The sequence below is a fragment of the Rhincodon typus genome, chromosome 10, assembly GCF_021869965.1.
Source record: "Rhincodon typus isolate 14 chromosome 10, sRhiTyp1.1, whole genome shotgun sequence".
Classification (NCBI taxonomy): domain Eukaryota; kingdom Metazoa; phylum Chordata; class Chondrichthyes; order Orectolobiformes; family Rhincodontidae; genus Rhincodon; species Rhincodon typus.
This window is the reverse complement of record NC_063341.1, coordinates 34309624-34335864: the sequence shown is the minus strand read 5'-3', so window position 1 is coordinate 34335864 and position 26241 is coordinate 34309624. Positions and strand designations below refer to the sequence as shown.

The 26241-nt window shown below is 39.5% G+C and overlaps 1 protein-coding gene across 1 annotated transcript in view; it reads left to right on the top strand.

Annotated features, from left to right (window-relative positions):
* negr1 (neuronal growth regulator 1) overlaps nt 1–26241 on the top strand; it is a 462491-nt gene that overhangs the window by 422299 nt on the left and 13951 nt on the right. Inside the window, exons 5-6 of the mRNA XM_048602091.1 lie at nt 12792–12912; nt 15331–15482. Coding sequence (XP_048458048.1) covers nt 12792–12912; nt 15331–15482 — 273 coding nt within the window. The remainder of the gene's footprint in view (nt 1–12791; nt 12913–15330; nt 15483–26241) is intronic.

Genomic DNA, 26241 nt, shown 5'->3' with positions numbered 1-26241 from the left:
GGTGTTGGTGAAGTGGATGAACTGTTTGAGCTCCTCGTGGGAGCACGAGGCGGCGCCGATACAGTCATCAATGTAACGGAGGAAGAGGTGGGGTTTAGGGCCGGTGTAGGTACGGAAGAGGGATTGTTCCACGTAACCTACAAAGAGGCAGGCGTAGCTTGGGCCCATGCGGGTACCCATGGCTACCCCCTTTGTCTGTAGGAAGTGGGAGGAATTGAAAGAGAAGTTGTTGAGTGTGAGGACGAGTTCGGCTAAGCGGATGAGGGTATCAGTGGAGGGGGACTGGTCGGGCCTGCGGGACAGGAAGAAGCGGAGGGCCTTAAGGCCATCTGCATGGGGAATGCAGGTGTAGAGGGACTGGACGTCCATGGTAAAGATGAGGTGTTGGGGACCGGGGAATTGGAAGTTCTGGAGGAGGTGGAGGGCGTGGGTGGTGTCACGGACATAGGTAGGGAGTTCCTGGACCAAGGGGGAGAAAATGGAGTCTAGATAGTTGGAGATCAGTTCGGTGGGGCAGGCGCAGGCGGAGACAATGGGTCGACCAGGGCATTCAGGTTTGTGGATTTTGGGAAGGAGATAGAAGCGGGCAGTGCGAGGTTGGGGAACGATGAGGTTGGAGGCCGTGGGTGGGAGGTCACCTGAGGTGATGAGGTTGTGGATGGTTTGGGAGATGATGGTTTGGTGCTCAGGGTGGGGTCATGCCCCTTAATGAGTTCATTTAAGCATAATTGTCTTTCTCATCTTTTAGAATTGATATGCTACCTTGCAGTTTTGTCCAAAAGTGGTTCTCCAACAAGGCAACTTGGCTGTACCAATAAAGTTAACAGCCAAATTCTGGTTAGGATTGTAAAAATATTGAACTAACTTAAAATCAGGTGCTATGGTTTTTAACATACCTATGGAGACATTTATCTTCACAGTAAGCCTGCTGCCAGATTGTATAAATTGTTTTTGTTTTTAATTTTTTAGAAGCTTTATAACTTTCTTCGCTAGCAGAAAGAATGATTTCTAACAAAAAGCAAAAAAGAATCCCATAAGCATGGTCAGAAATAAGTGTCTACCAAACTCATGCCTCTTTTAGCTTCACCTCTTGCTAACTCAATACCATATATTAAGTATTTCTAGCTATTTTATTTTAATATGCAAGGCCTTTTTTATATTTATTAACGTTGATATTCATCTGTGAAAGTTGTACCTTTTGGATGTGTTATCAGTGTCCTATTGTAATTCTTTGGCTGCTTCTTTCTGACTTACTGCTCCCCTGGCTTTCTACCATCTGTGAATTTGATCACTGTACAATGTCTATTTGTATCCGGGTCAACATTCAATGTAAAATATTCCCTTTCCTACCATTCAAACTCAGTAGGAACAGTTGCAGGCTGTGATGTTCATCTGCTCCATATAATTAGTGCTGTTCGGTATCCTTTGGAGTCATACGCGACAACTGTTAATGAAAATCTTGGGAGCAATTTTTTTTACTGTATTGATGCTGAATTCTGAAATCATTGACACCTCAGATTGATACAAAAGCATAAAATGCTGGAAATGCTGAACATGTTAGGACACATCTGTAAGGAAAAGGAAATATTGAAATTCCAGCCTATACATTCGTCAGGACAATTGATAGTTGGGTGTGAAAGAAATGTTAACTTGTGCTGATTATATATAGCAACTCACTGTAACAGTCTGCTGCTAATGGTGGCTCACTGGTTTTCTGCTAAGATTTAGGCCAGAATGACAGATTAAATTGGAACTAGAGAGAGAGAGGAGAAAATACTTCAAGGAAAACAGGCCGATGTTGGTTAAATTAAGGAGTAAGGGGTTTTCTATACATTCAAGAAATAGAGCATAATGTAGACCTTAATGGTTTTGGGTTGGTGACACATTTCTTGCCAACATCTACAGTTTGTCTTTCTAAATGATTTCCAATAAATCAATAAGCATTTTGGTGATCTCATTACGTAAAGTCAATATCAGAAATTAATGAGAAGATCAGAATCTGGAACATTGGCAATCTCTGCTGACAAAGGGGAGACCCATTTCTAGGACATTCCTCTGTCCAGTGTTTCAGGAGACATGGTTAACATATAACTGGTTTAAAATAAATGAGTTAGCATATGCTAATTTAAGTACCTAGAAGAATGTCATTCAATTGCATTAACCTTTTGCCCACTAATGCTGTCAATATTAATTTGTGAGCACATGAATCCTGGCTAAATTACATTCTCCGAAATGTGATGTCAGGGTGAATAGTGGCACAACTGAGGAATGACTGAGGGAGCTACTGTGAGAATCCTAACACATTGGTAGCAGAAAGGTAGTATTTTTCCTCATTAAATACTGAATTGTAAGATGCAGTGTTGAATCACATGAAGAGATTTATTTCAACTGTCAAGAGTGGTGGCTAGAAGCGGTGGACATATGTATTCTTGTTGGTGTTAATTCCAGAGATGTAAAATTCTTAATGATTTGGCAGCCAAATAGAGTTTTATATATGTTCTCTGAGAAGTTCATTCCTTTTTAGAATTTCTACTGCCCACTCCCAGTTTTACTGAAAATAACAGCAAGTTAACATTACTTTCACTCCTGCTTATCAGTGAAAGATGTCAGTGACTTTCATCATTTGATTGTAACATCCATTTTCCATGTGGGAGGAAATTATATCATTGCAGCGAAGCATGATGTGAGGAGGTGTTTTCTCCCAGGCGCGGGCATAGTTGAATCTTCTGTCCAGCTTGGCCTAATGATAGAGGAGGCCATAAATTGGTTTCCCAGCCTGCACCTGCAATGATTGCAAGACCATTGCAAAGATGTAAATCAGCCAGCAGGAGTCATTGACAGGCTTCAAACTTCTAACCTTATTTACCCACATGAAGTCTACTGTGTTTCCAATTCGTGGAATGACAGGACAAATGTGGGAGGCTAATGAGGTGTTCTTAAGGCACAAAATTATATCTCCATTTTTCTCCACATATATTAAGTAAAATATCTCATCCTTTGAATTGGGTATTGACTCTGTTGCATTGCGACAGTGAGATACTCAGATTGAGCACTCTAGTCCTTTTCAATTTCAAAAACTTTGAGTCGATCACACATAGTTCGGAACAACTGGAATTTTGTTCCTTTAGCCTAAGGGACATCGATTGTTATCGTGGTGATAAAACAATATGATTACTGTTCCATGTAGTTCACAGGCTTGAAGTTAATCAAGCAGTTTTGAAGACAAGAGCACATTGTTTAATTCTAAGAGATTGTGGCAAAAGTAAAGAAGTTCTGTTTTAAAGAATGCAATCTTTTATGAAATGGTTATGTTTTAAATTGTCTCTTATAATTCAAACTAAAAACAAAAGGGAGTAGGTGATCCCCATCCTGGCAATAAGTCAGTGTTACCTGATTACCATGGCAGGGGGCAAAGAACAAGTGCTACTGAAATTCACATGCCAGGGTTAACACCTGAAACCAAAACACATAGCAGTTGGCTTTGCCATGGGGCAGGCTTAGACTTGCAGGCTATATGATTAAAAATCCTTGGCCACAAAGAGAGAGGCCTAGATTTTTGCATTGATTGAGCACATGTCTTTTGCAGCAGAAATACTGGGGAACTTTGGAATCCCAAGTGCCATCAAAGTGGAAAAGAGAGGAGGGGTGTATAATTGGGGGCAGAGAATTCATACATTCATGGTTCCTGGAGGCAGTTGGCCATTTAAGTGACCACCTGCCTTTACCTAAGTCAGACTTGGGAGATCCTGGTGTCTGTTTTATGTTTTAAACTTTATTTTGAAACTTTAAACACTGTGGCAGGTCCCCAGGTAGACTCCTCTCCCACCTTGTGAATTGGCCATCTCTCCCACTCTTCTCATTGTCACCCAGCCCAATTCCCAATCCAACCTGCCAACTCTCACTCCCCAAATCTGAACACCCCCAAACTCAAACACACTCTACCACTCAATATGATCATAACAGTTCTGGTTGTGTTTTATGTTCTGCATTACCATTTACTCCCAGTAACCTTTTAATTCCCTTGCCTAGCCAGAATCAATGTACCATTGCCTTAAAAATGTTCAGAGACCTGCCTGTACCGCCTACTGAGGCAGAGAGTTCCACAACTTCACAAGACCCAAAATAAATGCCTAATCTCTGTCCTAAAATGGCCACTCTTAATTTTAAACAATGTCCCTAGTTCTGAATTCAATCCACAAGGAAGGCATCCTTTCCAAATCCACCTTGTCAGTCTATTCAGGATTTTAAACATTTCAATCAATTCACCCTTCACCCTTCTAAATTCCAGTGGAAACAGTCTGTTCACTCTTATCTCATAAAACAGCACACTCATTCCAGGCATCAACCTAATAAATCTCGTGTGAAACACCATCAATGCATTTACATCCCTCCATTTGATGTAAGGAGGATAAAATGGCTCACATTCCCTGACAAAACAGTAATTAAATTTTGAATGACCCACAATCTCCCTAAAACATTTAACTCTGAGATCTTACAATGATTTAGTTCCACATTGGCAGAATAAGAATGCATTATATGGTAAAGCACTGTAGCCAATTTAGCAGGGTCATTTGTGTTCATTCCCTGTGTGTTAAAAGCTGAGTGCTATTTTGGGTATCTTAAAAAAAAATCCCGCACACCATATGCCCTATCCTTCAGGTAGAGTCTGCATGTTACAGTGAAGCTCTTATTGTGATATTTAATAGCACAAAGAGACTGAAGTACACTCAGGCCATCATCTTGATAATATGAATAACAAGACACCTTTTTGAAGAGCTGACAATTGGCACACAGTTCCATCATTTTTCATCCTGCATTCTTATGACACTTCTATTATTGTTTCTGATGCACCCTTTACCACTTTTATACAACTTTATGAATTATTTTCGAAATCTTGTAGTAACATCTCTGCCCCTGAGCCAGGAACTCTTGGTTCAAATCCCACTCCAGGAATTCATTGCCTCGGTAGGTGCTTTCAACAGGTGGCCTAACTGGCTGAGTATCAACTTTGAAATTCTTCCTACATAGACTAATGACAGGCAGCACTGTTGGAGAGATTCCTGGCCAACTATGTACAGGGAACAAAATTGGCTACCGTCACCAGCCATAGTCTATGTCACCGACCTCCACGATACAATATATGTGTAAAATGCGGTTGGTGACTTGCTCGCCAAGCTGGTAAGTTTGTTTGCAAACATTTCATCACCATACTAGGTAATATCATCAGTGCGCCTCCAGTGAAGTGTTGATGTTCTATCCTGTTTGCTGTTTATGTGTCTCAGTTTGTTGGGGTGGGTGGTATCACTTCCGGATTTGTTTCTTAGTGGTTGGAATATGGGGTCCAGCTCTACATGTTTGGTAATGGAGTTCCGGTTTAAGTGCCAGGCCTCCAGGAATCGCGTGCATGTCTTGGTTTGGCTTGTCCTAGGATAGCTATGTTGTCCCAGGCGAATTGGTGTCCCTCTTTATCCATGTGTATTGAAATGAGCGATAGTTGGTCATGTCTCTTGGTAGCTAGTTGGTGTTCGTGAATCCTAATGGCTTGTTTCCTTCTGGTTTGCCCTATGTAAGGTTTTTGGCAGTCTTTGTATGGTACCTTGTAAATAACGTTGGCTCTGTTAATTGTAGTTGTCGAATCCTTTATTCTCATCAGTAGCTGTCATAGCGTAGCTGTCGGTTTGTGGGCTACCATGATTCCTAGGGAACGGAGTAATCTGGTGGTCATTTCAGATATGCGAACTATCACTCATTTCAATACACATGGATAAAGAGGGACACCAATTCGACTGGGACAATGTAGCCACCCTAGGTCAAGCCAATCAAAGACACGTGCGAGAATTCCTGGAGGCCTGGCACTCAAACCGGAACTCCATTAACAAACATGTAGAGCTGGACCCCATAAACCAAACACTAAGAAACAAATCCGGAAGTGATACCACCCACCCCCGCAAGCTGAGACACAAAAGTAGCAAATGGGACAGAACACCGACGCTTCACCGGAGACGCACTAATGATATTACCTAGTATGGTGATGAAATGTTTGCGAACAAACTTACCAGCTCGGCAAGCAAGTAAACAACCGCATCAACAAGCCGAGCTCCAAATCTTCTCAAAAACCTTGAATATATGTAAAATGGATGTTACTACAGCAAGTAAAAACTGAAAGAACTGCAGATGCTGTATATCAGAAACAAAAACAGAAATTGCTGGAAAAGCTCAGCAGGTCAGGCAGCTGTGGAGAGAAATCAAAGTTAACATTTCAGGTCCAGTGACCTTTCCTCGGTTTTGAGTAGGGGTCACTCTATCCGAAACATTAACTCTGATTTCTCTCCAGAATAGCTGCCAGAGCTGCTGAGCTTTTTCAGCAATTTTTGTTTTGTTTCTACAGAAACTTGAATGCTTTGGGAGTGCCATATTCAGTTGGTTGGATGGATGACATGGATCAGATTGGCACCAACATCTCTGGCCTCAATCCCCATTTTGGCTTGGATAGATCTGCCTCCTTGTTCTAATCATGGTGAAAATGTTGGTATTTTGAGTTAGTTCCTCCATCGGGCAGAAAATAGAAGAAGGTGAATATTTGTTTCTTGCTTGTTACCATCTTGTGTACTGGCTTAGTTATTCTAAACTATGATGTTCACACATTATACTCCACAAGAAAAGGTTTCTGCCTGCATCATTTACTACAAAAAACTTAATAAGTATTATTTTAAAATAAATAACAATACCTAAAATCGTTTTTAAGCCATCAATCCTGGTTAATTCAGTTTTCTTAGAATAAATTCATTCTGTAGTTGTGTTTAATGAACATTCTGATATACCTTCTGTTACAAACCGGAATGCAGAGGATAACAAGTTATTGTATATATAGTTTTAGGTAAATATTATGATCCATTACAATATGGTTAGTCAATGCTGACTCTGAAATATAATTTTCTTTACACATGAGCTATGCAAGAATGAAAATTGCAAGTAGCAAAAGGCAAAAACCCAATTAGCTAATATGAATTTATTTGTACTGAGTCCTAAGCTCCATGTAATGATAACTGGAAATGCTGTGTGGTCTGAAGCATCTCAATTTGAATTCCAAACTGCGTACAGAATTTAAGTAGAAAATATTGACGGTACTTTCTCTTTTAGGATTACAATAAGCTGTACTCATTTGTTTGAAGTTTCATACACTGTTAGGAATTTGTTTGGCGATTAGATTTAAAGCCTTTTGAAGTCATTAGCCTAACTCCCATTAGCAAAGCCGTACAGGCAAATTCAGGTTATTTCCATGCACCAAACTACCATATTCATCAAAATAATTACCAATTTGGATTCCCAGTCTTGATCACTGGTAAACCTCGTAGCGAGAAAAGGCTGGATGCAAGAATGCAATGACAAAATATCTATAGCAACACAAACTGAAAACATCAGGAAATACAAGGAACAAAGTATAAATTTTCATTGCTTCAAATAATGAATCTTCAAAATCAATAATGCAATTTGCAGCTTATCAAAATTTTTGGTTTGCTTCATTTGTAACTAAGGAGTGGAATATACGGGATTAATATTACACTCCAAGGCTTGTAGGCCGTGATGCCTTCCCCGATTGCTCCTTTTCCTCTGCTGGCCTTGCCCTGGATATATGAGCAGCAGGGGAGATGCCTGCACCCTTTTGCCAATTGAGGTGCTTATGACCATTAATTAGCACTTCTCAAATCTGCCATAACTTGATGGGCAGAGGTGATGAGGCAAACGACAGAAGCAGAAACCTGGCAGGTAATAGTGCTGAGGCCTCAGATCAGAAAGGGAGTGTGCCTCCTTTTTGGGTCCTCTTTTGATCAAAAACCATCCACTTCCCAAGCCTGACACCCCCATGTTTGCTATTTTCCATGTTCTATTCAACCAGCTTGCCTAATCCCCTTCATCCCCCTTGTTTGCCTGTCCCCCTGCAATACCTTCCCCCCATATTGACCTTGCACCTGGCTCTTATAACAAAATGTGTGCTGCATGTATTAGTTTCATGGTTCATGATTTTTTCTGTTTTTTGGAATTAAAATTTCAGTAGAAAATGTGTTAAATACAGTTGATGCACCTTGAAGTCTAAAGCACTTAAAATGTTAGTGCCATGTTACTTTAACATGTTAACAGCAACGAAGGTAAGGTGATTAAAATGCTAGGCTTCAATGTATCAGAACACCTAAATCCAATGATAGTTCTGAACATTGCCAACATTTACTTATAGAATTATAGTAGAAGGTGGACCTACCAAAGCTTGAAAAGCTTATAGTAATGATCATTTAAGAAGATTTTGTTTTTGGCGTTAAAGCTGAATTGCTTAAAAGCATTCAGTGAACAATAAAAACCTACAAAATATGTTACAGAACAGGCAGTAGGATCAGTCTGTGTCAGGAGAAAATAGATGGGAGTAATACTCCTGGAAAGTGCTGTGTGAGCTGTTCACTTGCTTCGGGTGGATGTACAAAATCCTATGACACTGTTTCAAAGAAAAACAGGAAGCCGTAGCTCCATTCCAGAACTTGGGCCTGTAATCCAGGCAAATAATTCCTGTGCTGCAATACTGCTGCATTAGAGCTGTTTTTTTTTGTATTCACTCATAGGATGTGGGCAATCTGGCTGGCCAGTATTTTATTGTCCGTCCTTAGTTGCCCTTGAGAATGTAGTGGTGAGCTGCTTTCTTGAACCACTGCAATCCACGCGCTGTAGGTTGCTCCACAATGCCATTGGGGAAAGAATTCCAGGATTTTGAATCAGTGACACTGAGGGAACGGTGATATATTTCTAAGTCAGGATACAGAGTGGCTTGGAAGGTACTTGCAGGTGGTGGTGTTCCCATGTATCTGCTGCCCTTGTCCTTCTAAATGGAAGTGGTCATGGGTTTGGAAAGTGCTGTATAAGGATCTTTGGTGCATTTCTGCAGTGCATCTTGTAGATAGAACACGCTGCTGCTACTGAGCAGCAGTGCAGAATGGAATGGATGTTTGTGGATGTAGTGTCGATCAAGCAGGGTGCTTTATCCTGGATGATGTCAAGCTTCTTGAGTGTTGTTGGAGCTACACTCATCCAGACAAGTGGGTAGTATTTCATCACACTCCTGACTTGTACCTTGAGGATGGTGGCCAGGCTTTGGAGAGTAAGGAAGTAAGCTACGCGCCAAGTATTCCTCATCTCTGATCTGCTATTGTAGCTTATGTGCTTATATGACAAGTCCAGGTGAGCTTCTTGTCAATGGTAACCACAATGACATAGATATTGGGGGTTCAAAGAGTTTCAAAGAGTTGAGGGTTGGATTGTCTCTTATTGGTGATGGTCATTGCCTGGCATTTGTGTGGCATGAATGTCACTTGCCACTCTTCAGCCCAAGCCTGGATATTGTTCAGATCTTGTCACATTTGAACATGGACTGCTCCAGTATCAGAAGCGTCTTGAATGGTGCTGAACATTGTGCAATCATCAGCAAACATCCCCACTTCTGACTTTATGATGGGGGGGTAAGGTCATTAATGAAGCAGCTAACAATGTTTGGGCCAAGGCTACTACCCTGAGGAACTCTTGCATAGATGTCCTGGAGCTAAGATGACAGACCTTCAACAACCACAACCATCTTCCTATGTGCCAGGTATAACTGCAACCAGCGGAGAGTTTGCCTCCTGATTCCCATGGCCATTCCCACTTTTGCCAGGGCTCCTTGATGTCAAATATGGCCTTGAATTCAAGAGCTGTCATACTCACCTTATTTTCAGGTAATAATTAAACAACGCCCCCTCAGTTTCTTCAGGTGGGTTTAGTGGATCCCATGGCATTATTTGAAGAAGGTCTCTTTTTCAGTTAAAAACAGTGATAAGTTCCACTCAATGGGAAATGAAGAACTTGCCCTAGGAGGAGCTAACCAGTCTGTAAGATGTTATCCCAGTGCTAAGTTCCATGTAACTAAACAGTAAAGTGTAATTACTCTTCAGTCTAACCAGAAGTGCCACCAGAGACTGTCACTTAACTCTGTTGTAATATAAATACCTATTAAATACTATTTAATAAATCTATTCTGTTCAACATAAAATGGACTCACTTCGGCCAAAGTGTGGAGCTGGAGGAACACAGCACGCCAGGCAGCATCAGAGGAGCAGGAAATTTGACATTTCGGGTCGGGACTGTTCTTCAGAAATGAAGAAGGGTCCTGACCTGAAATGTCAACTTTCATTAAATATTCAGCATTTTAAAAGCCCACAGAGCTAGTCAGCAAAAGCAGTCTTCAGTAAGTAAGAAGGCTGTGGAAGCAATTGTACTACTAATCCTACTGCAGAAGCTAAAAACAACCAGAAATACTGAAGTATACTGAAAAAAATGTGCAAACCATGGGCAGTCTCACTAAAGTTAGGATGGGAAATATCCAAGCCATGAACCCAGGATAAAGCAGTCAATATTGGACTTCCAAAATAAGGTAAGTCCCTTAGAAAAAGAGTGAAAAATTTTATATCGAAGAAAAATTCTAGACTGAGACGCTAAAAGAAGGCTTAAATTGCTATACCTAGTAAATAAGCATCATATTAATTACTTAAAATGGTCAGGAAAAGTTACAAAAAAGTTAGAGAAAAGGACACACATGAAGTACATCATTAAATCAACAGAATGATTGACTAGAGTGAAATTGCGAAGGCAGAACACAAAGAGGTTATTAAACATTACCATGTGGCAGTAAAAGTAACTTTTTGTGGTGGAAGATAAAATCCAAAACAGCACAGGTGAAAGATCGGAACAGGAAGTCAACGTCGATCATGAAGATCATCAAACTTTGTCACCTTTCTGAGGTATAAAAGCATCAGTGCATCACATGATAGACCATCACAAAGTCTTCAAAATTTTTGATGTTAGAAATTACTATTTGAGATAATGGAGTTGACAATCACATAAATAGAAAGAATATCTATCTTTGTTACACCAATGCAACTTTTATGAAGAAGTGGGACATTTCCAGAGAATGTGTAAAAGTCAAAGATGATCTCTTGACTCACAGAATTGTTCATTTTTACTTGCACAAAGTAACTGAAAGTAAGCATCTTTGGAAAAAAAAGGACCCACATTATCAGGATTTACATTCATTTGACAACATATCCTGATATGATGACATTCCACCTTTGGAAGAGGAAATTTAGCCATTCCTTGGGGTAGTAAGCGAGTCATCTAAACCAGATATAGCAGAGATCATATCAGTTAACAGACATCCAAGTTGTTTCAAACTTGACAACAGGGCGAGTACTATCTGAAATTACCCTTTGGTTGAAAAGAATTAAACTCAGATCTTGTAACAAGAACTGCATGCACTGACAGAACACCACTCCAAATCAAAGGAATGCTGAGTCTTAAAACACAGAGGCTAATTCTGTGCAAAATAGGTGTATGTCGTCAGAATCTGACACTTCTCACATATCAGCAGAAATGCATGCTTTGCTGTCAAAATTCTACATATGTTGACGAACTTCAACTGGCTTAGAAGCCAAATACCAGTGTTCAATCTAACTCTGCTGAACAAGAGGTAGGTCTCACAGGTCTTTGAATAATTTTTGCTGAACCCAAGAGAAGATAAAACGAGGTTTATCATGTTGGTGTCTGACAACTGTTAACAACTAAAGGATCAAAAGATACTATTGATTTCAAAGGTTTGGATGGGTTTTTCAATTGTCTTCCAACCATAAATGAAACTTTAAAATCTGAGCGTTGGACATCTTTGACACCACAAGTGATAGGAGTTAGTGGATTCTAGATACAAAAGATTTAATAACCAGAAAAACCTTGGTGGTGGTGGGGGGGAGGTGGGTAGTTGTGGGGTGTGGTGGGTGGATTGTTGTGTAGGACAATCAGGACCTAAAAGGGTAAATGACTTCATAAGATGAACTCTGCCCATCAGGATACAAAGAACTGTTTCTGGGAGGAGCTAAGCAGTTGTTCTAAGACAAGTCTCGAAGATATTGTTCTAGTACTAAGTTCCATGAAACTAGACAGTAATGCATATTTACTCTTAAGTCTAATCTGAGAGGTAATGTAATTAGTTATTAGGTTCCATGTAATAAACATATTGTGTTCAACAAGATAAGGTCTGACTTCTGCTGAAAGCTTCATATAAGTCTCCTCCAAGGGAGGATGGCGTGAGCACTTAGTATCAATAACAAGGATTGGTGCTTGTGAATCTAACCAAGAAATCTCAGCTGGTTCTGGTGGATATGAACACAGTATTTACCATCCTTGATAATAGTTGTTCATGAATCAACTGTTTCAAAACATCATTATTTGGTCATTCATCTCCTGCTGTTGTGGGCCGTTCTGAATACATGTTGGCTCTGCTTTGGCCTACTAGCCCAGCAGCCACAGTACTTTAGAAATAACTAATTGAGCATGCAGTTTCTGAAATTATGAAATGTTATATCAATAGAAGTTTCTGCTTTTATAGGAAATGGAATAAAACTTTTGACAGATGAGGGTTTTATAAAAGATACATAAACTGTTGTAGGCTTTGAAATTATTTTATGAATTGCATTGTGTGCATTTAATTCATGTGATATGCAACATTGGCAGTGGTGTTATGCAAGTTTATCATTTTTTTAAAAGTAAATGCAATGATGTTTGTTGTGTATGTGTGAAGTACGTATGCTGGGTGTGAACTGTTAAAGAAAGTGGCCTGCAGACCTCTGCAGATCTAAAATTCATCAATCCAACATTACAAGATAATTCAATATTTTATACCTTGTCTGTGAATTCTTTGCCAACACTTTGACTGTTTCCTATTCTAGACCCTCCCGCAATAATGGAAATTAAGAGTCCTGGAATGGCACTGGGTAAAGCAGGATTATTGCGATGTGAAGCTTTAGCAGTTCCCGCAGCAGCCTTTGAATGGTACAAAGGAGACAAAAAGTAAGTCTACATTCTGACCAAAAGCATATTTTTTGCTTTTTCTCTGCTTAGCTCAGATCCTCATGCCATGTGTTCAACAAAATGGCTGATTGACAGCTATAGTGTTAAACCATTAGCTTGATTTGATACAGAAATGGCTATAATATAACACACAACAGTAAGAATTGAGAGATAGTAAGAACTGCCGATGCTGGAGTCAGAGATAACACTGAAGAAGGGTCCCGACCTGAAATGTCAACTTTCCTGCTCCTCTGATGCTGCCTGGCCTGCTGTGTTCATCCAGCTCCACACTGTTATAACAGTAAGAATTGAACTGTTATTGAACAAGCAACAGCATGTCTTTAAATCAAAAAACAACTTACATTAGAAGTACAGCTAATGTAGGAGTGTAATTCAGGCATTTGTAAAGAAAGATTTGAGCTTCAAGGTGAATGAAAAATCAGTTTTCATAATCCAGATAAGGACAAGTGAGGGATAACACACAGTGTGGAGCTGGAGGAACGCTGTGTTTTCTCTGACTCCAGCATCTGCAGTTCCTACGATCTCTGAAGGACAAGTGAGGAATGTGGCTGGAATCCGGGGAGGTGGGGGGGTGGGTTGCAGTGGTTTGGGGAGAGAGTGGAAATCAAGCAATCGAATACCCTATCTTCTTTCACAAAGGAAGCTAACTGGGTATGATTGGGCAAGACTTTCAATCATCTGTGGGAAAGAGCAGGTGTGGGCAGAGCCTGACAGTACACATATTGGATGGTATGTCAGTCTTCCAATGCATTTCTGATAGAATTTTAGTTTTCTTAAATTAACCCAATTAGAAATGTTATTATTCACTTCTGGAGCAGGTGGGATTTGAACCATGCCTTAAAGATGGCACCTCCATTGGTCCCTCTGACAGAATGTTTAAAAGGGAGTAGCCTGCATGCCTCCAATTAAATTGTTGTTAAGCTCATTGATGAGTTTGTTAATATGCTTGAAGGGGATTGAAAATGTGATTATCTGTTAATAACTGAAAACTGTGTGGAACAAGTAGTGTACAGCTATCAGGACCACAGTGGGGATCCATCATCAACTGTGGTTGCTGCTGAAGCATCTTGTATAAAAAGCAATAGTCAAATTGAGGTGCTGATGCAGTAACACAAAGTGACAAAAGTTTGAGTAGAATATTTTGAATTCTTGAAGAGCGAGCATTTGAACCGTGAAACTGCTGGCTCTCTGGTCTCCTACCTGCTTCATTCCTTAGACATTGTAACCCCAGTCATGCCTGATTTTGGCCTTTAAATATCACCCTTCAATGCTAGTTCTTACCCCCTCAATGCTTAATATGTTTAACTAGGTATTGAACTTGCCTTTGGGACATTAGGGACTTTTTATTTAACAAAAACTCAGATCACATCACATCAAGTCACTGATGTTGACCTAATTTGGATTTGGGACTCAGAAATGATTTGGCCATTAGATGCTTGAACCCTAAATGAAAATCCAGTTTATAACCAGTTAATAAATTTAAAATACTGATGCATTGTAAAGTCCAGCACAAAAGATCAATTGAGACAGCAGAATACTGCAAAGCCTATAAATTTGAACTTTTTTTAAAAAATGCATTGATCCTTGAGTATTTGCATGGGCAAGGTATTAGAACCAGTTAGCCAGCAATGGCTTGAGGTGGAAATGGAAGAGTGGAATGAAAGTGAAAAACTATGTATTTTTATCATCCATTTTTCAACTTTAGAGATTTTCTGTTTTTCATGTAATGAAACTCAACATGGGCTTGAGAAACAGCACCTCATTTTTCAATTTGACACTTTAGGGACTTGCAGACTTTACATTCAATTCAATAATTTTAAGTCTTGAGTTCAACCCCACCCAGAGAATTTGAGTTCAATATATAAATAAATCATTTTATAGCAGGAAGAGAGGGATAAAATAAACCGTAAAAACAGATTTGGTGAAAAGGAACAACAAAATACAATGGGATGAAAATCAGAATCGTATGAAATTGAAACATAATTCATATTTCTAATAACTGCTGGGGAGAAAATTCAGGTGTCGGGAAAGTAAACAGTATATGATTCCAAAACAGTCGCTCTTGGAATTTTAAAGCCATTCATTTTACGTAGCTCACATTACATTCATTCAACAAAAGTTTGGATAATGTTCTTAGTGTTCCCAGAGGTATATTATGGATGCTCACGGGAGTTAAATTAATTTAGTTGTGCACTTTGGCTCTGTCTCATAGTAGTCCTTACCAGCCCCCAGCCGCACCCCACACTGTTGAAAATAATCTTGTTTTCAGTGAGAATGTGTTTTTAGTTCAATACTACACAGCTTCTACTTTAGTGCAGAATTGAAAGACTGTGATTGCTTTGTTTTATGATGGTTGTAGCTTTTTAATCACTGTACTTGTTTCTGTCAATCCATTAGGTTGGCCTCTGGTAGGCAGGGGATTCAAATCAAGAACTTCAGTACCAGATCAATTCTCACTGTTACCAACATTACAGAGGATCACTATGGCAACTACACGTGCGTGGCTGCTAATAAGCTAGGGACAAGTAGTGCCAGTCATTTTCTACACAGTAAGTCATATGAAAGATTCCTACATTTACTATTTCAAAACGAAATGGGCTTAAAAGAGTTAGATTTATAAACTTCCCATTTTATTTCACAAATTGTCATGATATTTCAATGTTTGTGTCAAGATCTATGTAAGTCCATTTAAGCATTCCTCCTTTTAGTTAATTCACCAATTGAATGATTCACTTGCTCAATTTCTTGTGTACCTCATTTCAGTTTTCATAGATATTTCCATTCCTGATTTGGACTCCAGTGAACTTATGACCAGAGAACAATTGCATGTAGACCAATAGATGACCTGAGAGAAATATGTTGCATTCTTATGCCCTGGACTTCAATGACATACTCCATTTACATGGCAGCAATAGGCATTTTTAAGTAGCAGAATTAAAGATGGATTTGGAGGTTGGAGGGGGAGACAGGAAACTCATAATCCATTAGAGCCACTAACTTCAGTCAGTATCAAAATTTTTTCCCAGTAATTCCTGTGCAATTTCCCCTGTTGCCAAAAATAGATTCTCCTCTTCCTGCTGACTCCAATCTTTGCAACCTTCTAAGAGGTATTTTATTGCCTGACTGCCTCAAGCTTTTACAGATCTTTGTTTCGATTTTAAAAGCCTCATTGCAATATTAGCTTTTTGTCAAACCTGACTACCCTACCACCCCAAGAGATTAACCCACTTGCCCAACTTGGCAGTGCCTTCAAGTTCAAATGAATCGAGTTGTCGCAGTAGCAGAATGTCAAATTATCTTTCATTCTCCAGACACCACAACTGAAATCTAATATAGACCTGCCAGCTATGTAGTGCTGTGAGTTTAACCTCTTGAGAGCTAAGTTTAACTTGATAGTAGCATTTTTAACACTGTAACACTAAGGTCCTCCTGTGACTGCAGTCTAAAATAACAAATGGAGCAGTGTAAATAAGTTTTTTTTTAGTGGAGTATCTAGAAATGTCTAAGCAATAATCACATACTCTAGGGCAAATATCCTGCCTGGGGATATAAATGCTACAAGTAAGACTTCAGTCTGCATCCTGTATGTTAATGAGGTTGCCTGTCATGCCCAGTAAATTGTACAGTATTTGGATGGAGGATCTACTGCTTCCATCTATTCTGAACAAATATGAATTAGAATGCTTGGTACTACACCCTGTTTGTTACTCCCTCAAAAATCTTTCATAAATTTGTCAACCATGATTGTTCTTTCCCAAAACCATGTTGACTCAGTCTGATTGCATTATGATTTTCTGAATGTCCTGCTGTCTCTTCCTTAATAATAGAATCCAGTATTCACAGAATGATGTTAGATTAATTGACTGAGCCTAACAAATTTTATCTTGTATGCAAAATGTTCATGAAGCCTGACTGATCCTTTAGTTATCAAAAAGAGTAGGAGTTTTGTAAATATGCAGAGCATAGTACTTCAAATCACAGCCTCTGGGGTTCAACACCAGTACCATAACAGAACAGTAGCCCATTCTGGATACTGCATAGTAAGGTTCTAAAAGGAACAGGATTATTTTTGTTGAGACACAGAATGTAGCAAATATGGCTGGTGAGCTGCTAGTTTGCACAACTATGTAGAAATATTGGTCCGAATCTTCTGACCTAGGGAGAGACCTGAATCAAACTTGAAGTTGAGTCAAGACCTTTGCCTACATCAGAAGATTTGGGCCAATTTTTCCACAGAGCTTTCTGAACGTGTGTCATTGATCCATGTCATGACACTGAGCAATTTCCAAAGGATACTCGTCCACGGTACTTATGTGGGATTGCCGGTTTACTCTGTCAGAATTCTCTGTGTTTCCAGTGACAGTGGGACCATTTGGCTAGAATCACAGAGACATGGGCTGTTTTGGTGAGACCGCTGGTTTTCATTCAGACTTGCTCAGTGTTTCTCACAATAGGTATAAAACCTACATTAATCAAAATCAGCTGAGGAGTCAAAGCACTTCAGCACTGACATCAATGTTCCACCATGTTCCAGCAATGTTCAACACCACGAGACAGTGGGCCTGTCATGTCTACTCTCACCCCAACAAAATTCATCCCCTCCCAGCAATGTTCACAATCTCTCCCAGCAATATTCATCCACTTCCCCAAAAAAAAACACCCTTGACCCCAAGCAGTGGTCAACTGTCTCCCAGTAATGTTCATTAATGCCCCCTCCTGACAATATTCAACTCTCCCAGAACATTGCATCAGTCAGACACCCCAGCAATATTCAGCCTATTTCCCAGCAATGTCTACCCCAGGTTCAGCAACTCCAGACAGTGCTCAACCAATCTCCCCACCCATCAACATTGCTGAATCCCTCCTGCACCCCCTGTCCTGACTCACCGTCTGCCCAGTGCCGGGATTTCTAGAAGAATCAGCATTGACAGGGAGTGGGAGGATGGGAAAATGAGCATTTTTATGCGGTGAGCGGGAATGAATATTGTCAAGGGATGAAGGAGGATGTGAACATTGTTGGGAGGTGGTCAAGAGAGTTCTGAGCATTTTCAGGGGTGGTGAGACAGTAGCACTGTCAATGAAGTGAGTTTCTGAAATGGTGGTGTTGACAGGTCATTTAAAACCGTGTAAGTCAGTGGAATGAAGACAAACCTTAAATGGGCATGTCATCTTGTTCATGGTGAGAAGGGAGTGTGGCTGCAATAGAATGCACTAAGCAATTAGCATTCCAACTCTGTTTAGAACTACTGGACTTGACATCAGAAGGCACGATGAGTTCTAGCGTAAAATTGTATGCGGGTATTATAAGTTGCAGTTAGCACAGGTACACCCTTTTTGATGCTGACCTGAAGATCTGGGCCATGATGTCATGGCAATAATAGAGACCTGGTTCTCAAAAGGCCAGCGCTTGGTATCAATTAACTGGGGGAATGTCAGCTCTACTGGGGTGAGGATAAAACTGGCCCAATAAAATAGAATCAAAGCCCATGCAGGGAAAACGATGACAGAACAATGGGCTGGATTTAATACTTCAGCTATGGCCAAAGTACGTTCACGAAGGGAGTAAAACAAATCCCTGGATGACAAAAAAAGGTAAAATGAAGCAGAAAAAGAGCGCATATGACAGCTTTCAGATGGACATTATAAGAAAGAAGCAGCTTAAATATGAAGGTTCAGAATGGAAGTGAAACAAGAACTGAGGCAAGCAAAGAGAGATTAAGAGTTTGACACTGAACACTGAGGAGATGGAAATGTCCTATATAGCATTATACATGGTAAAAGTGATACAAGAAGAAGAGTGGGGCCAATGATGGACCTAAAGGAAATTTATGTATTGAGGCAGCAGACCGGACTGAGGCACAAAATGAGTATTTTGGATTTGTCTTTACCAAGCAAGAAGATCCTGCCAACGCCATGGTAAAAGAGGAGGTTTTGAGACATTGGATGGGATAAAAATTGATAAAGTGTAGATATTAAATAGCTTGCTGACTTGATAAGCTGCTAAGCCACTGGAGCTCATGAGGAGCTTCCTAGGATGCTGAGGAAAATTGCAGAGGCCCAGACCATAATCTTCCCATTCCACTTAGATACCTGGGTACTGCCAAAGGACTAGAGAATTGTAAATGTAACAGCCTTATTTATAAAGGATGTAATGACTAGTCCAGCCAGTGACCATAACCTCAGAGGCAGGAAAACTCTGAGAAACAATCATTCAAGATCAAGTCAACAATCATTCAAATTAATGTGGATGAATCAAAGATAGCCAGCATGGATTTATTAAGGGCAGATGATGCATATGTAACTTTCTGGAGTGTTTTAATTAGCCAATAATGTTTTATGAAGATAATATGGTTGTTGTGGTGCACATGGTGTTCAGGTCCTGTTAGACACTGGTTAATATTTAAAGAAAATTCTGAACACACTACAATTAACTGACAGAACTGCGTAACAAAATTTCACATTTTAAAAACAAAGTACTCCCTATTAATTTAACACTGTAGCGCAAAGAAACTTGCATTCCAAACTTAGTTCAACCTCCACACAGTTTCAAGAGCTCCCTTATCTTGGACCAAACCAAAGGTATATGGTATCTCACAGCTGATGGCATTAGTTCTGATTTCTTTTCAGTATTCCAGTATTCTCCAAGGTACAAGTTTTCATGGGGTTCCTTCCATCATAGCTTTTGGCTAAGCAGCCTTCAATTTCTTTCATGACTTTGAATTCCATGACTCAAACCTCCTGGCATTTTCTGAGCAGTGGCTTAAAACTTCAGGAAATACCCTAATTGCTAATAACCTGCCACTTTGGTTTCAGACTGCAACAAAGCTGATACTTGCAGAACTACATTTTAACTACTTTTTATTGAGAGGATTATAGTAGATCTCTTCCTTTAGCTTCCAGCGAAGTAAACTTTCCACTTTTTTATTCCTTTTCTACCCTTCATCTTGTACTGAACATCAACTCCCTATTGCAGGCTTGTCATGGATGATGGATCTATTCCAAAGGTAGGCCTGGCTTCAACTCTCAATTTCAAACGAGCCAAAAGCTACATAAGACCCGAAGCTGACATATTATCTTAGCTGTTCTTCCAAACGTCACCCAGTTTTGCCTGCTGCTATACTCAAACTGATTTCACAGAGGTAAACGAAAAAAGAAAAAACAATCCCACTAAACTCCATCCATCTCTGTGGAAATGTGACACACATGGCCCATTCCTAGTGTTTTGGTTAAACCACAACACTATGTAAGAATGCCGATCTGCTACCTTTAATTCCAAAGCTTCCCTTCATTCTGAGAGACCACATGAATAACATATCCTTTACTACGTGACTAACATATCCTTTACTGCAATAACTGCACATGTTGCATTTCCAGCTGTTTAGCTAACTAAGCACACCTGCCATTTTATAATTTTACTTTTGTAATTGTAATTATCTTAAGTCTGTATGGTGTACAGACCTAAAATATTTACCAGGTTATGCTCACAGAACTTAATTTTAAAATTCTACTTTTAATCTTAAGAAAATATATCTCTAAAACTTATAAGCTATGACACTAAATGTGTTGAACATTGGGCTTCATAAAGCATTTTGATAAAAAGCTGCATAACAGGCTTGGCAGCAAAGTTAGAGTCTAAGGAGTAAAAAGGACAGTGGTGGCACTGATACCAAGTTGGTTGAGTGAAAGGAAAAGCAGAGTATTTGTTTTTCAGACTATAGGAAGATCTATAGTGGTGTAACCCGTGGGGTAAGTATTAGAATCACTGCTTTTCTTGATATATATATAGTATATATATAATAAATAACCTAGACTTCAGGGCACAATTTCAAAACATGACAATGACATTGTATTATAAAACAATAACAGAATGCTATTTACATGTCTATGAATATAAATGATAAAGGCAAGAATTAGACAAAGACAAGGCTCGGTAAGGCTGAAGGCTCCTCTTCACCGGTTTCCCTTGTTATTTTATAGTTAAGGCTATAAAGGTATGTTAAATCAAATAGAGTTGAGCGCCTGTAAATGCTGAGTGATTCTGTCTCCTCGTGTTAAGTGCCAGTTATGTCATTTCAACACATCTCCAAATCACAGGGCAGTCTGGATGTCATTAATTAATGATCACCACACAACTAAGTTGTACTATATTGTTTCATCTGTTCAAATACTTGAAGATTTGAGTTTGTAAAAGATTTAACTGTAATTCATGGTTATAACACATGACCTATGAGCGTGGTTGTTTAGATATGAAAGAGTTGCAAGGCCATACAAAGGTTTAGTGTGAGAAAACTGTAAAATTTCAACAGATTACTCAGCAGAACTGAGTTCCATGCAGATTCTGGCTATGTACTTGATAAATTATGGTTTAGCAAAATTCAAAGAAATGAGAGAGTGAAAAGAAATAAAGTTGCAGGAGGTAGGAAAATTGCATTGGAACATCTGTCAAAGTTCAGTGCCGTCCAAAATTAGAGAAACTATCACAGCTGCACCATGGGTGTTTGGAGCTGTTGGCCAATCTGGTTTAAGTTCCCAAGCTTAGAAATTTTATTTTCAAATTATTTCTTGGAAGTTTAGCCACTTGATGTAGTTGTAATAGATTATTTTTGGAAAGAAAGGATCAAACTAAAGACCTCCTCTCATCAACATAGGCCCAAGCAAACTAACATTACCAGGTTTTACTGTTGTCAATAAATGCCTTAGGAAGAAAATTACATTTTGAAATAAAAATGTAAATGCCAAAATTCCAAGTAATTGTTCTTTTCAACAATCTGAAATCTCGAGAAGTCCTTCCAACTATTTACTTTCCTTCTACATTTTCTAGGCTATGACAATAAAGTTCGCTATGAGCTTATTAATATTTCTTTATTTGCCTAATCTCCTTTCCTCCTATTTTCAACCTTGTTGGAGCCCTTGAACTGGATTCTTTAATTTAAAAAGTGTATATTTCAAACTTCAAAATCAGGTATTCTGAAATGGTTGACTCTTTATAGGTAAAATTAGAGTATTTTAAAGCATCACACAAGTTTACAATTCATTTATTCCTTTTCCAGTGTTTCACTTTCACAAACGTATCTAGTTTGTTTTGCTCTTCAAGCTAAACCATGGTTAATGCATTTTGCAAACTCACAATCTTTATCTGTAATAGGATCAAATCTTGCATGGCATTGTTAGCTTGTCTTTGGGTGGCCAAAGATATGTATAACCATTCAGAGTTCTATACTACAAAAGCACATCATTTATTTTTAAAGAAAGCGCTAGATGACTGACCCAATTTGGTAACACGGGTGAGTCTTGTACAACCCCAGGCTAAAGCTTTAAATGAAGCCAGACTTGGCTTAAAACATAAATTGCATCTTTGATAAATCTGTTTGTTACAAGCTGTTTTCCTTGTATTTCTAAATGATTTCAAAAGGACAGAAGAAGGGTCCAGGCCCAAAACGTCAGCTTTGCTGCTCCTCTGATGCTGCTGGGCCTGCTGTGTTCATCCAGCTCTACACCTTGTTATCTTAGAGAGTGTTTGTGTTCTTTACACAGTGTCACATTACCAAATCACCACAAATTCTGAAATATGTCTGTTACTGGTACCACATTTGCAGAAAAGAAGTTTATTTGCAGTGTATAACAATATAAATAATTTGCAAACAATCCAGAAATCTAACTCTAATAAATCAAACTTAATATTAGAATATCGTTTTTCTAAATCAAATGCACACTTTCTTTCAAAACAATTGATACCAAAAATAAATTGTTTCAACTGGAAGGATGATGATATTTTTCTGGTGTAAGGTGCTCAATCTAATTGTATTTTGTACAGTCAAAAGAATTATTTCTCAAAATGAGTATGCACACGATTTGTCATGTCACTTTTGTTAATATAACAGTACTTAAAAGATTATTCAAGTGAAAAATTGCAACAACAGAAGTACTGGCATTGAAATATGCTGGTTATGTCTCTAACACATAAACATTGTTCCTTAATACAATTTTACCAAAAGAGATAACAATGTCCCCAGCTGGCTATATGAGGTCGTTTAAAATATCAGTCAACTATTTAAAGGCTTATTGTCCTTTATGAGCAAGAACTTTCACTCGATCAAGGTTGATAAAAGTGAAGTCATCCAATCAGCATGAGCCAGCATTTTTGTATCCCAGGTTGAATTTAGTCAATTTTCCTGTCCATTGCTGAAAATCAAGCTACCAGCCTCAATATCCTGTTTAACCCTGAATTGAGTTTCACAGTTAAGATAGCCCATTACCAAGATCATCCCTTTCCTTTTGGAAAGTTGTTCACCTATGTCATTATTTCAACTCTCCTGTTGAAATCAGTATCTGCATCTTAATCATTTCCAAGCTTTATTCCTTCAATGCTTTCTTACTGGTAGATTGACCCTGAACGTACTCAAACTCCAACTTTTGTAGGACTGATTTTTCATATCGTGTCCCACTCTTTTTGTCATTGCTGATCATTATTGACATTTCATCTCCTCTTCTCTTCCCCTCTGCCTATCCCTATCAATTATTCTTAATTGCTCCTCAACAGACTCGGAACATATCTGCACAATTTTACCTCAACCTACATCCCTTTACACTTTTGATGTTGGTTCCTGCCCCCTCCCCTACCTCACTAATTTCTACTCCTCTGTGATAAAGCATTGCCACCATGCCCCTACATTCTGCTGACCCTGTTTACCCCTTCCCAATTTTCTCAAATTCCCATTACCCTTTCAACAAATCCTATTTATGCATTTGGCCACTGCCGTACACTTTCATCTTGGTTTCTTACAGGAGTCAGTTTAATGAAGTAGAAGGGACTAATAATGAAGCCCCGAAATACTTCAGCAAAGATGTCAAGTAAGAGTATGATAATTTCTAAGGGTTAATGATTAACATATCCTCTCCTACTTGACATCTTTGCAAAAATATTTCGGGGCTTCATTATTAATCCCTTCTACTTCATTATAAATCCCTTCTACTTCATTATAAATCCCTTCTACTTCATTATATGAAGCCATTGCTTTCTGACCCTTCTCCAAACCTCAGTGCTAGCTAGCAGCTCCATGCCTCTCCCTGCATCACACCTGCCATGTCACGTTTGATCCCCAAGTGAGATTTTAACCTAAAGTTAGCCTCATGCTGGTGCCATCACTAAGATTACTTATTTTCAACTTCATCAACTGACTGTGCCCCTGTCTCAGCTCTTGTGCTGCTGAAACTCTCATTCATACCTTTGTCACCTTTAGGCTTGACTAATACAATGAGCTCTTGGCTGGTCTTCACTGCCCATTTCTTAACTTGCAACAAAGCCTGTTCACCTATCAGCATTCTGATCACTGACCTTGGGCTAATTTTACGTTTTCCTTATATTTATTGTGTCAAGATTTCTGGAGAGTTTTTCACCATGAGACCTAGCAAGATTTCTAGCCAAATGTTACCAAACTCTCTCAATTATTAACTACCTACCTCACCCTTATGGCAATCACCTCATCCAATTCCAGCCCCATTTTATCAAATGCTATTCCTGGAACAACTTGCCACTGAACAGATATCCACCAAAAGATCTGTATCCCTGGCACTCAATCCATATTTAAAATGCTGCTGTGTACCCACTGGCATTCTGAATCTGCTCTTAATGACAGAGTGTCATTCTCATGATGTTAGAAAAGGGGACGACAGCACTGCAATTCTCTGTCAAGGACTTAGAAGTCCTGGTGGAGAAGCTCATCTGGAGGAGGATCATGTTCTTCCCAAGGACCAGCAGTGTAGGCCGTGCCACCAGGTCTGAGGTTGCCACCTGGTTTGGTACCATCTCCAAGGAAGGCAGGAAAACCGGCAGCATTGCAGGAAAGTCGGTGACCTTCTCCACTTTGCCAGGGTAAGTGTTACACTCTACTCACTGCTACCTCATGTTCACTGTACCTTTCTTACTGGTTTCACCAGAGATCGTGATCTGTCGCTCACTATTTCCTGCAACATCTTTCCTCAGTCAGTCTCTGCCCCAGACTCCTGCCCCAACCTCCTACACCATTAGCCCTGCATAGGCTCTGTGCTATCTACTGAATTGTCCAGACACCTCACCACCTTTGGACCACCTATGCCAGCACTAATGGCCATGCCCCTCAGAAGTGTGTGTGCATGTGTGTGTGCGTGCGTGTGTGTGCCTGCTGTGTGCACGGTTTGTGTCGGTACCTGCTGTGTGCAGGGTATGTGAGTTTGTGTATGTGTGCGTGTGTACGGTGTGTGTGTGCACAGTGTGTGTGTATACGGTGTGTGTGTGCACGGTGTGTGTGTATGTGTGCATGTGTGTGCACTGTGTGTGTGTGGTTGTGTGCATGGTGTGCGCGGTGTGTGGAAAAATAATAAGACATAATGGGAGAGAAAGAAAGAAGAAAAATACTCTTGAAGGCAGTTTAGCACCCTAGGGTGGTCCACTGAAATAATAAAAGACACACTTCTTATGAAATGCCTTGTCATCTATCAGCATGCAAGAGACGACAGACGTCAAAGAAAAATTGAAAAATAGGCATCAAAGAAAGCAGTGAATCTGATGATCAGCTATGAATTCTTCTGAAGCAGAGTGCCAACTAAAATCAATTGCAACATACCCCAGTCCTAAGAATTAAGTACTGGCTGCTTTCCATTTGCAAATGTAATTGCTTGAAACCAGCTACTCCTTGGAAATCTGTATCAAAATGTAGGGAGTAAAAGAAAAATGCTTTGGATGCTAGAAATCTGAAGGAAAAACAGAATGCTGGAGAAAATCAGCATGTCTGGCATTATCTGTGGAGAGAAAAGCAGAGTTAACATTTCAAATCCGACATGACGACTTCTTCAGAATTGAAAGGGGCTGGAAAATGCTGAAAAATTCTGAGAAATCACCGGGACAAAATAGCCATGGGAGTCAGCTCCAGGAATCAAGCCCCACAGAATGCATATTGTACCACAAATGTGTCAACAACCTCATGTGAATTGTCAAGATAAGTAAATGCATGTTTCAAATGCTATATCCTACCAACTGCACTATTAACTTCAGACACAAGTCAATGCACCACACCCACATTAAGCACCCACCAAACAGAACTCTGACCTAACGTTTATAGCTTCACCTTCCCCTCTCGGTGAGTTATTACTGCTGAAGCCTTATACAGAAACATCACACAGCTTGTATGCACCAGCATGAGAATTCATTTATGACAGCCATATCTCAAAAACAAAAAAAATGTGACTTTGTTCTTGCCAATCTACCTATCACAGATGTGTCTGTCCATTGGAATTGATAGTAGTAAGCACCAAAAGGTCTTTTGCAGACTA